The 18,490-nt window shown below is 43.4% G+C and overlaps 1 protein-coding gene across 1 annotated transcript in view; it reads right to left on the bottom strand.

Annotated features, from left to right (window-relative positions):
• Positions 1-18,490, bottom strand: part of LOC133542306 (tyrosine-protein phosphatase non-receptor type 14-like) — a 153,953-nt gene that overhangs the window by 13,948 nt on the left and 121,515 nt on the right. Inside the window, exons 12-15 of the mRNA XM_061886307.1 lie at positions 17,382-17,460; positions 15,144-15,595; positions 7,865-9,058; positions 2,667-2,807 (exon numbers count right to left, since the gene is read on the bottom strand). Coding sequence (XP_061742291.1) covers positions 2,667-2,807; positions 7,865-9,058; positions 15,144-15,595; positions 17,382-17,460 — 1,866 coding nt within the window. The remainder of the gene's footprint in view (positions 1-2,666; positions 2,808-7,864; positions 9,059-15,143; positions 15,596-17,381; positions 17,461-18,490) is intronic.

Here is an 18,490-nt window from a genome sequence, read left to right as displayed (position 1 = left end):
TTTTTGGAGTGATTTTGATTTACATTTTTCCCGTAATTATTTTCCGCTTATTTTGATTATTCTTGCGAAATACTTTTTGCTCTGGAGGGAAAAAGTCATTTCAAAATAAAAGCTTTATTTGTTGAACTTCCTCTCTGCATCTGGGTCCTCTCCTTATTCCGAGTGGTAACACATTCTTGACATTCCGGCCGGACCCGCAGGCGATAAAGCGCCGCCATGCCACGCGTTCCACGGCCCACTTAGGGCTTGTCCTCGTTAGCGTAGCAACGGCGCGGACAAAGGGCCTGGTGTGACACCCCCTCCTCTCAATGGCATTCATTCAACATGACCAGTCCACATTGCCATTCTGTTGTCTGCTTCATTTGCACACTGAAGAAATACAACATTTTTACTATCAATTCTATTTTATTTGACATATAAAAGGACAAGCGGTAGAAAATGGATGGATATATTATTACTCTATATTTACACATAATCCAATTTGGTACTGGTTAGAAGACCTGCATACAATAAATGTTTAAATGACTTGCATAAAACAAAATTGATTCCTGCTTCATGGAGATTCATTCATCACAGTCATGTCTGGAACCAATTAACACCGATAAAAGAGGGCTGTATATACTCCATCCATCCATCCATTTTCTACCGCTTATTCCCTTTGGGGTCGCGAGGGGCGCTGGTGCCTATCTCAGCTACAATCGGGCGGAAGGTTGGGGTACACCCTGGACAAGTAGCCACCTCATCGCAGGGCCAAGCTGTATATACTCATACACGGTAAAAGAAATAAAAAATAAAATATTCTCATCCGAATCAGCATTTGTATTCATTCCTATTCAATTCATACATTTCAAAAATGTATTTGAAAAAACAACCACACACACACACACACACACACACACACGTAGATAGATATAGTACTTGATTCCTTCGAGAGAATATATACTGTGTAATTACACACATATATATATACATATATGTGTGTATATACATATATATATATATATATATATATATATATATATATATATATATATATATATATACACACACACACATATACATATATATATATATATATATATACACACACACATATACATATATATATGTATACACACATACTGATGTACACAAATATATAGATATATACATATACACACACACACACACATATATATGTATGTATATACATATATATATATATATACATACACACAGTATATATGTATAGACTGTATATATATATATACACACACACACACACACACACACACACACATCAGGGGTCACCAACGCGGTGCCCGTAAGGACCAGATGAGTCGCCTGCTGGCCTGTTCTAAAAATAGCTCAAATATCAGCACTTACCAGTGAGCTGCCTCTATTTTTTAAATTGTATTTATTTACTAGCAAGCTGGTCTCTCTTTGCTCGACATTTTTCATTCTAAGAGAGACAAAACTCAAATAGAATTTGAAAATCCCCAAAAATATTTTAAAGACTTGGTCTTCACTTGTTTAAATAATTGCATTTATTTTTTTACTTAGCTTCTTATAACTTTCAGAAAGACAATTTTAGAGAAAAAAATACAACCATAAAAATGGTTTTAGGATTTTCAAACACATATACCTTGTTACCTTTTAAATTCCTTCCTCTTCTTTCCTGACAATTTAAATCAATGTTCAAGTATTTTTTTATTTATTATTATTGTAAAGAATAATAAATACATTTGAATTTATTCTTCATTTTAGCTTCTGTTTTTTTGCCGAAGAATATTTGTGAAATATTTCTTCAAACTTATTATGATTGAAATTCAAAAACTTATACTGGCAAATCTATAAAATCTGTAGAATCAATTTTAAAATCTTATTTGAAAGTCTTTGGAATTTCTTTTAAAATTTTTGTTCTGGAAATTCTACAAGAAATAATGATTTGTCTTTGTTAGAAATATAGCTTGATCCAATTTGTTATATATTCTAACAAAGTGCAGATTGGATTTTAACCTATTTAAAACATGTCATCAAAAATATATATTTATTGTGAGAAATCAATAAGATGATCAGTATTTCCACAAAGATAAATATCATTAATTATTAATAATAACAGAGTTGAAGGTAAATTGAGCAAATTGGCTATTTCTGGCAATTTATTTAAGTGTGTATCAAACTGGTAGCCCTTCGCATTAATCAGTACCCAAGAAGTAGCTCTTGCTTTCAAAAAGGTTGGTGACCCCTGATATATATATATATATATATATATATATATATATATATATATATATATATATATATATATATATATATACATACACACACGCACACACACACACACTTTCAAATGATTTTTTAAAAATGATGCATTTACTCGCTTACACGTCATACATCGTCATACATTTAACTATTTGCACAGTGAAACTAGTGGACAAACAAATATAGAACTCACTTTAGTGTGGCCTTATAAGGAAATTATTCATCTTAGTATAGTCTTTATTAAGATGCTATAACCCATTAAATAACGTCTTCGCTTTTCAAAACATTCGGTTTTCACAGGACCCTTAGAAACAGATTAGTACCACACACTCAAGAATTGTTACTTGTTTTGGATGCCTTTGAACAACAAACTTAATATTTTGGACTTTCACACGTCACACACTTTGCGGCCACGGTCTTACCCGCTCATCAGTGGCAGCCTTGGCGCCGTCCTCCGAAGGACACTCCGGGACGGGCATGCGGGCCACGTAGAGGCCATTGAGGGCCGCCATCATCAGGGGTCTCTTCATGGAGTCCACGGACATCTTCTGTCTCTCCAGCGTCTGCAGAAGAGAGGACCACCCCGTGTTTAAAGGCGGGGGCAACATGGCACTTCCAGGGATTATCTCCTAATCTCAAAGACTATTAAAACCTGCAGACCCTTCCCCGCCTGACCTCTACAGGACAGTGAAAACAAGAACGAGGGCGAGGTCCGGCTCAGCCTGGTCAGGCGGGGAGTAAACACCGGAGAATTCGGGAGTCACACCAAACTATAAAGTGGAAGAGTGGCCCAGACCGAGGCATAATCTGCAGGGTTTAAGGCGGCCTGGCGGGACTCAGAGCCTCGTGCAAGCCTCCCCCGGATTACTGCTAATCAGGAACCGGCTCATAAACAACATGGCTTTTATTTTGCACAATGTTTTTGTGATTCATGTCCATAAACAATATGTAGAAACTTTTAACATTAGCTACTAGCACCTGACTGCTTTTTGTTGATTTCTCGCTTCTTTTCACACTTAATACAAACCCTGTTTCCATATGAGTTGGGAAATTGTGTTAGATGTAAATATAAACGGAATACAATGATTTGCAAATCCTTTTCAACCCATATTCAGTTGAATGTGCTACAAAGACAACATATTTGATGTTCAAACTCATAAACATTTTTTTTTTGTTGCAAATAATCATTGACTTTAGAATTTGATGCCAGCAACACGTGACAAAGAAGTTGGGAAAGGTGGCAATAAATACTGATAAAGTTCAGGAATGCTCATCAAACACTTATTGGGAACAGGTGGGTGCCATGATTGGGTATAAAAGCAGCTTCCATGAAATGCTAAGTAATTCACAAACAAGGATGGGGCGAGGGTCACCAATTTGTAAGCAAATTGTCGAACAGTTTTAGAACAACATTTCTCAACGAGCTAATGCAAGGAATTTAGGGATTTTACCATCTACGGTCCGTAAAATCATCAAAAGGTTCAGAGAATCTGGAGAAATCACTGCACGTAAGCGATGATATTACGGACCTTTGATCCCTCAGGCGATAATGCATCAAGAACGGACATCAGTGTGTAAAGGATATCACCACATGGGCTCAGGAACACTTCATAAAACCACTGTCAGTAATTACAGTTGGTCGCTACATCTGTAAGTGCAAGTTAAAACTCTACTGTAGGAGCCTAAATACTGTTTAAGTTCATTTACATCAGGGGCGCTCACACTTTTTCTGCAGGCGAGCTACTTTTCAATCGACCAAGTCGAGGAGATCTACCTCATTCCTATTTATAATTTATATTTATTTATTTATGAAAGAGACATTTTTGTTAACAAGTTAATGGTGTTTAATGATAATACAAGCATGTTTAACACACATAGATTCCTTTCTTTCATGAAGACAAGAATATAAGTTGGTGTATTACCTGATTCTGATGACTTGCATTGATTGGAATTAGACAGTGGTGCTGATAACGTCCGCATTTTCAAATGGAGGAAAACAAAAGTCCTCCTTTCTGTCCAATACCACATGAAAATGGTTGGATTTGGCATCTCATTTGTCCAACTTGCATACTCCTTTTTAAACACTTTGTTATGAGAGTAGCATATGTGTGTGGCCCTTTAATGTCTGGCAGCAGGTGAGTGACGTCAGTGACTGTGCGGGTGGGCAAGCAAGTGAGAAAGCGGTCGCTGAGGGCGGGGGAGAAATACATTGGCATCAAACTCCGTAGCTTGCTAGCTTGTGCACGCTAGCTTTTTGAGACTCTTATTTTGTTAGCACAGGCAGGATGAAACAGGTCTTTTATGGTGAAGACAGGAACTGTGCTGTTGGTCTTTAGAGTTCTGACAGTAGGTACGGAGTCTCTAGAAATAAAATGTGTTTTTCTGCGTCCGCCCTGTTAGTGATTTTTTCCTTAAATATGAGCTCGCAGCAGCCAGCGTCATCTCACAAGATCCTCGGGTGCCGAGAATGTCAAACAACTGACGAAAGTGAAGTTTTGGTATGATTGATGATTGCTCATTTTTATGTCTATTTTTTAATGGCTGGCTTGAGATCGACTGACACACCCTCCGAGATCGACGTAATGGGCACCCCTGATTTAGATGTTATAGAAGGTGCTTTATGTTTATTCAGCCAAAAGGGCTTCACTTACTTACCGTATTTGCATGATAAGAAAATGTATATATTGAATGCTTAGAGTAATTATATAAAGCTCACTTTAATTGTAATTATTACATTTGTCAAAATGATTTGATGACGTAACTGTTTTAAGTGCATATAAGGATCGGTGTGGTAAGGTGGTTTTTGGACGCAAGGTGTCATGGGTAATGGCAGTCAGGTGCGGTGGAATCGAGCCACACAGTTTTTTGACCCCACTCATACTTATTCTCATTCATACTTTTTCTAACTCGTACTGCAACAAACTCTCTTTATTTTGTCATTCATTTGTTCCCACATCGTGACTGTTTTATGTTTAGAATTACTAAGATCACAAGTAAACCATACGAACCAAGAAGAACGTCTGGAGTTTTGTTTTGTTGTTGCCGCGGCAAGCGGAGTGAATGTGATAGTAGAGGAGCGTCAAGCTAAGGCTACTTAAGGAATTTACATCAACTATGCAAAGCAAAACCCATTTATCAACAACATCCAGAAATGGCGCCAGCTTCTCTGGGCCCAAAATCATCTAAGATGGACTGATGCAAAGTGGAAAGGTGTTCTGTGGTCTGACGAGTCCACATTTCAAATTATATCTAGAAACTGTGGACATGGTGTCCTCCGGAACAAAGAGGAAAATAACCAGCCGGATTGTTATAGACGCAAAGTTGAAAAGCCAGCATCTGTGATGGTATGGGGGTGCATTTGTGCCCAAGGCATGGGTAACTTACACATCTGTGAAGGCACCATTAATGCTGAAAGGTACATACAGGTTTTGGAACAACGTATGTTGTCATCCAAGCAACATTATCATGGACGCCCCTGCTTATTTCAGCAAGACAATGCCAAGCTACGTGTTACAACAGCGTAGCTTCGTAGGAAAAGAGTGCGGGTATTTTCCTGGCCCGCCTGCAGTCCAGACCTGTCTCCCATGGAAAATGTGTGGCGCATTATGAAGCGTAAAATACGACAGCGGAGACCCCGGACTGTTGAACGACTGAAGCTCTACATAAAACAAGAATGGGAAAGAATTCCACTTTCAAAGCTTCAACAATTAGTTTCCTCAGTTCCCAAACATTTATTGAGTGTTGTTAAAAGAAAAGGTGATGTAACACAGTGGTGAACATGCCCTTTCCCAACTACTTTGGCACGTGTTGCAGCCATGAAATTCTGAATTATTATTTGCAAAAAAAAAATAAAGTTTATGAGTTTGAACATCAAATATGTTGTCTTTGTAGCATATTCAACTGAATATGGGTTGAAAATTTGGATTTGCAAATCATTATATTCCGTTTCTATTTACATCTAACACAATTTCCCAACTCATATGGAAACGGGGTTTGTATCACAGCAGTTTTCAAGTAGGCAAGGCCATGGAAGAGGTGGGGTAAGTACATTTTGAATACAGTACAGGCCAAAAGTTTGGACAGTTTCTCCTCATTCAATGCCTTTTCTTTATTTTCATGACTATTTACATTGTAGATTGTCCCTGAAGGCATCACAACTATGAATGAACACACGTGGAGTTATGTACTTCACAAAAAAAGGTGAAATAACTGAAAACATGTTTTATATTGGAGTTTCTTTTTTGCACAGGCTTGGCATTCTCTAAATGAGCTTCAAGCACACCTGTGAAGTGAAAACCATTTCAGGTGACTACCTCTTGAAGCTCATCAGGAGAATGCCAAGAGTGTGCAAAGCAGTAATCAGAGCAAAGGGTGGTTATTTTGAAAAAACTCGAATATAAAACACGTTTTTAGTTATTTTACCTTTTTTGTCAAGTACATAACTCCACATATGTTCATTCATAGTTTTGATGCCAACATAAACAAAAAACAAACATAGATTATAGTTTTTTTTTAACCCAAAAATGTACAGTTGCTGTTTTTGTGGTGTAATACTTTGATCCTGTTCTGTCTCCCTGTAATTTTTGATCCTGTTCTGTCTACCTGTGATTATGTAATCCTGTTCTGTCTCCCTGTAGTTTGATCCTGTTCTGTCTCCCTGTAATGTTTGATCCTGTTCTGTCTCCCTGTAATGTTTGATCCTGTTCTGTCTCTCTGTAATGTTTAATCCTGTTCTGTCTCCCTGTAATGTTTAATCCTGTTCTGTCTCCCTGTAATGTTTGATCCTGTTCTGTCTCCCTGTAATGTTTGATCCTGTTCTGTCTCCCCGTGATGTTTGATCCTGTTCTGTCTCCCTGTAATGTTTGATCCAGTTCCGTCTCCCTGTAATGTTTGATCCTGTTCTGTCTCCCTGTAATGTTTTATCCTGTTCTGTCTCCCTGTAATGTTTGATCCTGTTCTGTCTCCCTGTAATGTTTGATCCTGTTCCGTCTCCCTGTAATGTTTGATCCTGTTCCGTCTCCCTGTAAAGTTTGATCCTGTTCCGTCTCCCTGTAATGTTTGATCCTGTTCTGTCTCCCTGTAATGTTTGATCTTGAATAGGATTGTGCTAAAAATGTTTATTTCCCCTTGGGGATTTAAGTATTTCTGATTCCATCCAGCCATCCATCCATTTTCTACTGCTTATTCCCTTTGGGGTCACGGGGGGGGGGGGGGGGGGGGGGGGGCTGGAGCCTATCTCAGCTACAATCGTGCAGAAGGCGGTGTACACCCTGGACAAGTCGCCACCTCATCGCAGGGCCAACACAGATAGACAGACAACATTCACACTCACATTTATTCCGATTATAAATAATTATGATTTGTACAATTTCAGAATGTGTTTGTTCTATTTTTAAACAATGAAAACAATCTAAGGTTTGTCTTTATTTTTAAGTTGTCATGCCGTGATTTTACCAGTCTGGCCCACTTGGGAGTAGATTTTTCTCTATGTAGAAATGAATGAAATTAATTAATCTGACACCCCTGACTTAGCCCTACTGTATTTTAAGGTCGGTCACTATGGTAACCAACGAGAATTTTTAAATGATTTGGCAAAAAAATCCTTCCTAAAAAGTCTTACCCTCTGCGCTATTTCCCTCTCCACGATGCTGTCCTCCAAAGAGAACATCTCGGACACGGGCCTCTCCTTCACCGGCTCCTTCCTCACCCTCTCCTTCACGCTGGTCAGGTCTGGTTCTGAGATGGAGGGCCCCAAAAGGTTCCCGTTCAGCCCGCCCTGCTCGCCTCGCGTCAGAGTCCCGCCGCCGCCGCCGCCAGTTTCAGGGTCGCCATCCCTGGCAACCTGGGCCTGGTTCGGGTCCGTGAACCCGTGGCTTCCGTGCGGCGCGGTGGTGTGGTGGTGAGCGTGGCTGTGACTGTGACTGGAAAGGATACTGGGGGGTCTGGGAGGACCGGGGTACTCCGGAGGGGGTTTGTTGGGCAGTTTGGCCAAGGCGGCCTGCAACTGGGCGCTGATGCTGATGTCCTCGTTAAGACCCGGGATTTGAACATCAAGCTCAGGCCTTTCCTCCTCCTCTTCCTCCTCCTCCTCCTCTTCCTCGCTCTCACTGCTGTGGATGAGCATGGTGGCGTTGGAGAGAGTTTTTTGATGCTGATAGGTGACGGGAGCAGGCGGCTCCTCCTGCTGGGCCGGGACGGGTCCTGGCAGGTCTACGGCTGGAGGGAGATGCGGGTGAGGAGGCATCACGTGCTCCCGGAGAGTGTTCCTCCGATGCAGAGGAGCGTTCAAGCCCTTCATCACCATGGCCTCCATGTTGCCCCCGGCCCTCATGCTGCTGATCACCTCCATGCTGTGTCTCTTGGCCAACGCCGAGCGGTGCTTGGCGGCCGTGGTGAGCGGCTCGCTGACCTCCTGCAGGGACTGGTGCACCACCGCCGAGCTGTCGGGCTGGAAGGTCTTCACCGACAGCTGCACCATGCGGGTCACCAGCTCCGGACTGCTGCCCCCGATGCAGCGGAGGCGGTGGCTCGCCAGGTCCGGCGTGCTGGTGGCGGGCCGGAAGGGGGTGGAGGAGTACGGCGGGGGAGGCCGCGATATGTGGTTTCTCATGACGTGAGGCGCGGCGCCGTAGTTCCCAGGATTTGTCCCTTGCTGTTTGGTGTTAGCGAGCTCAGGTGTGCTGACGGTGTGAGATATTGAACTTCCAACGCCGACAACGCCGCCTCCGTTGATGCAAGGCGAATGACACGGCCCCTGACTGCTGGCTGGTCCTCCCTGGTGGGGGCCGTGAGACACCGGCTTGCTGTAGCTGATCTGGAGAGGAGAGAAATGTTAGGAAAGTCGACTATGGACGACGATACACACACAAAGAAAACCCAGATCTAATTAGATCTCAGTCCAATACAGGCCACATTAATTAATGTGGCGGACCACATTCATGATGTGACAGGCCACGTAAAATAATGTGGTGAACCATGTTCATGATGGGAGAGGCCACGTAAAATAATGTGGTGAACCACGTTCATGATGGGACAGTCCACTTAAAATAATGTGGCGGGCCACATTCATGATGTGACAGGCCACGTAAAATAATGTGGTGGACCACGTTCATGATGGGACAGGCCACATAAAATAATGTGGTGAACCACGTTCATGATGGGACAGGCCAAGTAAAATAATGTGGCGGGCCACATTCATGATGTGACAGGCCACGTAAAATAATGTGGTGAACCACGTTCATGATGGGACAGGCCACGTAAAATAATGTGGTGAACCACGTTCATGATGGGACAGGCCACGTAAAATAATGTGGTGAACCACGTTCATGATGGGACAGGCCACATAAAATAATGTGGCGGACCACATTCATGATGGGACAGGCCACATAAAATAATGTGGCGGGCCACGTTCATAATGTGACAGGCCACATAAAATAATGTGGTGAACCACGTTCATGATGGGACAGGCCACATAAAATAATGTGGCGGACCACATTCATGATGGGACAGGCCACGTAAAATAATGTGGGGGGCCACATTCATAATGTGACAGGCCACATAAAATAATGTGACAGGCCACGTAAAATAATGTGGTGAACCACGTTCATGATGGGACAGGCCACGTAAAATAATGTGGTGAACCACGTTCATGATGGGACAGGCCACATAAAATAATGTGGCGGGCCACATTCATGATGTGACAGGCCACGTAAAATAATGTGGTGAACCACATTCATGATGGGACAGGCCACGTAAAATAATGTGGTGAACCACGTTCATGATGGGACAGGCCACATAAAATAATGTGGCGGGCCACATTTATAATGTGACAGGCCACGTAAAATAATGTGGTGAACCACGTTCATGATGGGACAGGCCACTTAAAATAATGTGGTGAACCACGCTCATGATGGGACAGGCCACGTAAAATAATGTGGCGGGCCACATTCGTGATGTGACAGGCCACGTAAAATAATGTGGTGAACCAAGTTCATGATGGGACAGGCCACATAAAATAATGTGGCGGACCACATTCATGATGGGACAGGCCACATAAAATAATGTGGCGGGCCACATTCATGATGGGACAGGCCACGTAAAATAATGTGGCGGGCCACATTCATAATGTGACAGGCCACCTAAAATAATGTGGTGAACCACGTTCATGATGGGACAGGCCACATAAAATAATGTGGCGGACCACATTCATAATGTGACAGGCCACGTAAAATAACGTGGTGAACCACGTTCATGATGGGACAGGCCACGTAAAATAATGTGGTGAACCACGTTCATGATGGGACAGGCCACATAAAATAATGTGGTGAACCACGCTCATGATGGGACAGGCCACGTAAAATAATGTGGCGGGCCACATTCATGATGGGACAGGCCACATAAAATAATGTGGTGAACCACGTTCATGATGGGACAGGCCAAGTAAAATAATGTGGCGGGCCACATTCATGATGTGACAGGCCACGTAAAATAATGTGGTGAACCACGTTCATGATGGGAAAGGCCACGTAAAATAATGTGGTGAACCACGTTCATGATGGGACAGGCCACGTAAAATAATGTGGTGAACCACGTTCATGATGGGACAGGCCACATAAAATAATGTGGCGGACCACATTCATGATGGGACAGGCCACATAAAATAATGTGGCGGGCCACGTTCATAATGTGACAGGCCACATAAAATAATGTGGTGAACCACGTTCATGATGGGACAGGCCACATAAAATAATGTGGCGGACCACATTCATGATGGGACAGGCCACGTAAAATAATGTGGGGGGCCACATTCATAATGTGACAGGCCACATAAAATAATGTGACAGGCCACGTAAAATAATGTGGTGAACCACGTTCATGATGGGACAGGCCACGTAAAATAATGTGGTGAACCACGTTCATGATGGGACAGGCCACATAAAATAATGTGGCGGGCCACATTCATGATGGGACAGGCCACGTAAAATAATGTGGTGAACCACGTTCATGATGGGACAGGCCACATAAAATAATGTGGCGGGCCACATTCATAATGTGACAGGCCACGTAAAATAATGTGGTGAACCACGTTCATGATGGGACAGGCCACATAAAATAATGTGGTGAACCACGCTCATGATGGGACAGGCCACGTAAAATAATGTGGCGGGCCACATTCATGATGTGACAGGCCACGTAAAATAATGTGGTGAACCAAGTTCATGATGGGACAGGCCACATAAAATAATGTGGCGGACCACATTCATGATGGGACAGGCCACGTAAAATAATGTGGCGGGCCACATTCATGATGGGACAGGCCACATAAAATAATGTGGCGGGCCACATTCATAATGTGACAGGCCACATAAAATAATGTGGTGAACCACGTTCATGATGGGACAGGCCACATAAAATAATGTGGCGGACCACATTCATAATGTGACAGGCCACGTAAAATAATGTGGTGAACCACGTTCATGATGGGACAGGCCACGTAAAATAATGTGGTGAACCACGTTCATGATGGGACAGGCCACATAAAATAATGTGGCGGGCCACATTCATGATGTGACAGGCCACGTAAAATAATGTGGTGAACCACATTCATGATAGGACAGGCCACATAAAATAATGTGGTGAACCACATTCATGATGGGACAGGCCACGTAAAATAATGTGGTGAACCACATTCATGATGGGACAGGGCACATAAAATAATGTGGCGAACCACATTCATGATGTGACAGGCCACGTAAAATAATGTGGTGAACCACATTCATGATTGGACAGGCCACGTAAAATAATGTGGTGAACCACGTTCATGATGGGACAGGCCACATAAAATAATGTGGCGGGCCACATTCATAATGTGACAGGCCACGTAAAATAATGTGGTGAACCACGTTCATGATGGGACAGGCCACATAAAATAATGTGGTGAACCACGCTCATGATGGGACAGGCCATGTAAAATAATGTGGCGGGCCACATTCGTGATGTGACAGGCCACATAAAATAATGTGGTGAACCAAGTTCATGATGGGACAGGCCACATAAAATAATGTGGCGGACCACATTCATGATGGGACAGGCCACATAAAATAATGTGGCGGGCCACATTCATGATGGGACAGGCCACGTAAAATAATGTGGCGGGCCACATTCATAATGTGACAGGCCACATAAAATAATGTGGTGAACCACGTTCATGATGGGACAGGCCACATAAAATAATGTGGCGGACCACATTCATAATGTGACAGGCCACGTAAAATAATGTGGTGAACCACGTTCATGATGGGACAGGCCACGTAAAATAATGTGGTGAACCACGTTCATGATGGGACAGGCCACATAAAATAATGTGGTGAACCACGCTCATGATGGGACAGGCCACGTAAAATAATGTGGCGGGCCACATTCGTGATGTGACAGGCCACGTAAAATAATGTGGTGAACCAAGTTCATGATGGGACAGGCCACATAAAATAATGTGGCGGACCACATTCATGATGGGACAGGCCACATAAAATAATGTGGCGGGCCACATTCATGATGGGACAGGCCACGTAAAATAATGTGGCGGGCCACATTCATAATGTGACAGGCCACATAAAATAATGTGGTGAACCACGTTCATGATGGGACAGGCCACATAAAATAATGTGGCGGACCACATTCATAATGTGACAGGCCACGTAAAATAATGTGGTGAACCACGTTCATGATGGGACAGGCCACGTAAAATAATGTGGTGAACCACGTTCATGATGGGACAGGCCACGTAAAATAATGTGGTGAACCACGTTCATGATGGGACAGGCCACATAAAATAATGTGGCGGACCACATTCATGATGGGACAGGCCACATAAAATAATGTGGCGGGCCACATTCATGATGGGACAGGCCACGTAAAATAATGTGGTGAACCACATTCATGATGGGACAGGGCACATAAAATAATGTGGCGAACCACATTCATGATGTGACAGGCCACGTAAAATAATGTGGTGAACCACATTCATGATTGGACAGGCCACGTAAAATAATGTGGTGAACCACGTTCATGATGGGACAGGCCACATAAAATAATGTGGCGGGCCACATTCATAATGTGACAGGCCACGTAAAATAATGTGGTGAACCACGTTCATGATGGGACAGGCCACATAAAATAATGTGGCGGACCACATTCATAATGTGACAGGCCACGTAAAATAATGTGGTGAACCACGTTCATGATGGGACAGGCCACGTAAAATAATGTGGTGAACCACGTTCATGATGGGACAGGCCACGTAAAATAATGTGGTGAACCACGTTCATGATGGGACAGGCCACATAAAATATGTGGCGGACCACATTCATGATGGGACAGGCCACATAAAATAATGTGGCGGGCCACATTCATGATGTGACAGGCCACGTAAAATAATGTGGTGAACCACATTCATGATAGGACAGGCCACATAAAATAATGTGGTGAACCACATTCATGATGGGACAGGCCACGTAAAATAATGTGGTGAACCACATTCATGATGGGACAGGGCACATAAAATAATGTGGCGAACCACATTCATGCTGGGACAGGCCACATAAAATAAAGTGGCGGGCCACATTCATGATGTGACAGGCCACATAAAATAATGTGGTGAACCACATTCATGATGGGACAGGCCACTTAAAATATTGTGGCGGACCACATTCATGATGTGACAGGCCATTTAATTAAGTGATTTGGTCGTAGGCCACACAAAATGATGTGGCAAGCCACGTAAATGAAGTGGTGGGCCACATAAACAAAGTGGTAGGCCACAAAATTATGTTGTGGCAGGCCACATAAATGACATGGTCGGCCACTAAAATGTGGTTGCAGGCCACGGAAATGTGGTTGCAGGCCACTTAACATGAAATGGTGGATCATATAAATAGGTAGCAGGCCACTAAAATATTGTGGCGGACCACATTCATGACGTGACAGACCATATAAAAAATTAAGTGGTAGGCCACGTAAAATAATGTGGCGGACCACATTCATGTGACAGGCCACATAAAATGATGTGGCAGGCCACTTTAAAAATAATGAGGTGGCGGACCAAATAAAGGAATGTGGCAGACCACATTCATGTGACAGGCCACATAAAATGATGTGGCAGGCCAAGTTAAAAATAATGAGGTAGCGGACCAAATAAAGGAATGTGGCGGACCACATTCATGTGACAGGCCACGTAAAATGATGTGGCAGGCCAAGTTAAAAATAATGAGGTAGCGGACCAAATAAAGGAATGTGGCGGACCACATTCATGTGACAGGCCACGTAAAATGATGTGGCAGGCCATTTAATTAAGTGATTTGGTGGTAGGCCACACAAAATGATGTGGCAAGCCACGTAAATGAAGTGGTGGGCCACATAAATAAAGTGGTAGGCCACAAAATTATGTTGTGGCAGGCCACATAAATGACATGGTCGGCCACTAAAATGTGGTTGCAGGCCACGGAAATGTGGTTGCAGGCCACTTAACATGAAATGGTGGATCATATAAATAGGTAGCAGGCCACTAAAATATTGTGGCGGACCACATTCATGACGTGACAGACCATATAAAAAATTAAGTGGTAGGCCACGTAAAATAATGTGGCGGACCACATTCATGTGACAGGCCACGTAAAATGATGTGGCAGGCCACTTTAAAAATAATGAGGTGGCGGACCAAATAAAGGAATGTGGCGGACCACATTAGGATGCGTCTGGCCACGTTAAATGAGGTGGCGGACCAGATCGGGCCTTGAGTTTCGCACCTGTGCTCTAAAGTAAGGGTACTCTTAAGTACAACGTTGTCTACTGGTCCACCCCCCATGTCCTCGGACTCACATACCACCTGATGCTCTCCTCACCTGCGTGTAAGGTCCAGGACCGGGTCCGAGTCCGTGGTACGGCGCCCGCTCCCTCATTTCGGGCTGGCTGTACACCAGGGCCTCAGGCTGGCGGTAGGCGCAGGCGTTGCTGATGTTGAGACTGCGCAGCGACTGGCTGTGGAGGTCGTGGTGCGCGGGGAGGATGCGGCGCTTCTGCCGCATGACGGCGTCGTACTCGGGCGTGGGGCGGTAGGACGGAGCGATGATGGCGCTGTGGCGGTGGCTGGGGATGTAGTCGGGCCGCATGAGCTCGCTGGCCGGGATGCTGAGGTTGGAGGAGAGCGGCGAGGGCGGGATGAAAGTCTGCGAGTGGTTGAGGGAGCTCAGGCTGGGGCTGCTGTACATGCTGCCGTTGCGGAAGGGGAAGTCCACTTGGCAGTGGTCCAGGCTGGTCTGGGACTTGTAGTACGGGTCATCGTGGAAGATACTATCTATTAGGAGAGACAGGATGACAACACTCAAGTACTATCTTAAAAATCCACTTTTGTTCGTCCTAACTCGAGACTTAATACCCATCTTTGGAAATTGTAACAAAGGATACTGAACTCTGAAGTTAGAGGAGTAGGAGTGTCCCGATACCACTTCTTCACTTCCGATACAATACTGATATTGCACTTATGAGTATTGGCCAATATCGATATTTTATATGATGTTAGATCCACTCTGGACTGGATTTTCACTATTATGTTAGATCCACTATGGACTGACCTCTCACTATTATGTTGGATCCACTCTGGACTGGACTCTCACTATTATATTAGATCCACTATGGACTGGACTCTCACTATTATGTTCGATCCACTCTGGACTGGACTTTCACTATTACGTTAGATCCACTATGGACTGGACTCTCACTATTATGTTCGATCCACTATGGACTGGACTCTCACTATTATGTTAGATCCACTATGGACTGGACTCTCACTATTATATTAGATCCACTATGGACTGGACTCACTATTATGTTCGATCCACTATGGACTGGACTCTCACTATTACGTTAGATCCACTATGGACTGGACTCTCACTATTATGTTAGATCCACTATGGACTGGACTCTCACTATTATATTAGATCCACTATGGACTGGACTCTCACTATTATGTTTGATCCACTATGGACTGGACTCTCACACTATTATGTTAGATCCACTATGGACTGGACTCTCACACTATTATGTTCGATCCACTATGGACTGGACTCTCACTATTATGTTAGATCCACTATGGACTGGACTCTCACAATATTATGTTAGATCCACTATGGACTGGACTCTCACTATTATGTTAGATCCACTATGGACTGGACTCTCACACTAATATGTTAGATCCACTATGGACTGGACTCTCACTATTATGTTAGATCCACTACGGACTGGACTCTCACTATTATGTTGGATCCACTATGGACTGGACTCTCACTATTATGTTCGATCCACTATGGACTGGACTCTCACACTATTATGTTAGATCCACTATGGACTGGACTCTCACTATTATGTTCGATCCACTATGGACTAGACTCTCACTATTATGTTAAATCCACTATGGACTGGACTCTCACTATTATGTTAGATCCACTATGGACTGGACTCTCACACTAATATGTTAGATCCACTATGGACTGGACTCTCTCACTATTATGTTCGATCCACTATGGACTGGACTCTCACTATTATGTTAGATCCACTATGGACTGGACTCTCACTATTATGTTAGATCCACTATGGACTGGACTCTCACACTATTATGTTCGATCCACTATGGACTGGACTCTCACTATTATGTTAGATCCACTATGGACTGGACTCTCGCTATTACGTTAGATCCACTATGGACTGGACTCTCACTATTATGTTAGATCCACTATGGACTGGACTTTCTCAATATTACGCTAGACCAACGCGACGTCCATTGCACCGGTCTCCCCTGGAGGGTCAACCACTGGGTTGAGTTTTTCCTTGCCCTGATGTGGGCTGTGAACCTTGTGACTTGTGCAGCCCTTTGAGACACTTGTGATTTAGGACTATATAAGTAAACATTGATTGATTGATTGATTGCCTACCTAGCCTATATCGGCCATTTTAGATGCAAGCTATTATCATCCGATACTTGTTTTTAGCTGATATCAGGCCGATACTAATATGGGATTGGGACACCCCTGCTTAGGAGTGTGTGTGTGTGTGTGTGTGTGTGTGTGTGTGTGTGTGTGTCTCACCTTGAGAGCTCTGTGTGTCCTGATAATGTTCTCCATACTGGGAATGCATGGTCTGGAAGTTACAGGTCTGCGGCCAAGGCTACAAGAAGAAAGACACGTGAGAATTGAACCACTTGTCGGTCATAGACGACCACCAGGAATCAAACACGGCATCCTCCGTATTGGTCGTGATACTGTGTGTATGCACACTCAACACAAATGCAGAAGCGATGTTTTGACGCAAAAATCAATGTTTGAATACACGGATTTCAACGTCTTTAGTGGAAATCTTTACATGCCTGAAAGTAAAACCAAAGAAAACAATCTGAATTTGTCTTTATTTTTAGGTTATTATGCCATCATTTTTACCAGTCCGACCCATTTGGGAAAATCATTTCCTCTGTGCGACCGTGTGCTAAAAAGAGTTAGACACCCCTGATCTGGGGTCCCCTTTTAAGTCTGTGCTGTATAAAACGAGGAAACATTAATACAGTATTTGAAAAAACATCTCTGTTTCTCACCTGTGGTTCGTATGGGCAAAGGGACTAAATTGTGCCCAAGAGGATTTCTATGTTGTCCTGAAGAATTTGGAGGTAATCCTCATTTTTCATTGTCCCATTTACTTTCTGTAAAGCACCAGTTCCATTGGCAGCAAAACAGGCCCAGATTATAATACTAGCACCACCATGCTTGACGGTAGGTATGGTGTTCGTGGGATTGAAGGCCTCACCTTTTCTGCTCCAAACATATTGCTGGGTATTGTGGCCAAACAGCTCCATTTTTGTTTCATCTGACCGCAGAACTTTCCTCAAGAAGGTCTTATCTGTGTCCCAAAAATTGAGTTGTTTGTCCACAATACCCAGCAATATGTTTGGAGGAGAAAAGGTGTTCCAACAGGACAACGACCCAAAACACACGTCAAAAGTGGTAAAGGAATGGCTATATCAGTTCTATTTTGGTTTCATCTGACCACATGACATTCTCCCAATCCTCTGCCGTATCATCCATGTATCCATTTTGGTACAAACTCAACTCGTCGTGTTTGGAGGAAGAAGAATACTGAGTTGCATCCCAAGAACACCATACCTACTGTGAAGCATGGGGGTGGAAACATCATGCTTTGGGGCTGT

The sequence above is a fragment of the Nerophis ophidion genome, linkage group LG24, assembly GCF_033978795.1.
Source record: "Nerophis ophidion isolate RoL-2023_Sa linkage group LG24, RoL_Noph_v1.0, whole genome shotgun sequence".
Lineage (NCBI taxonomy): Eukaryota > Metazoa > Chordata > Actinopteri > Syngnathiformes > Syngnathidae > Nerophis > Nerophis ophidion.
Note: the sequence above shows the minus strand (reverse complement) of the source record. Positions and strands in the feature narration are given on the sequence as shown.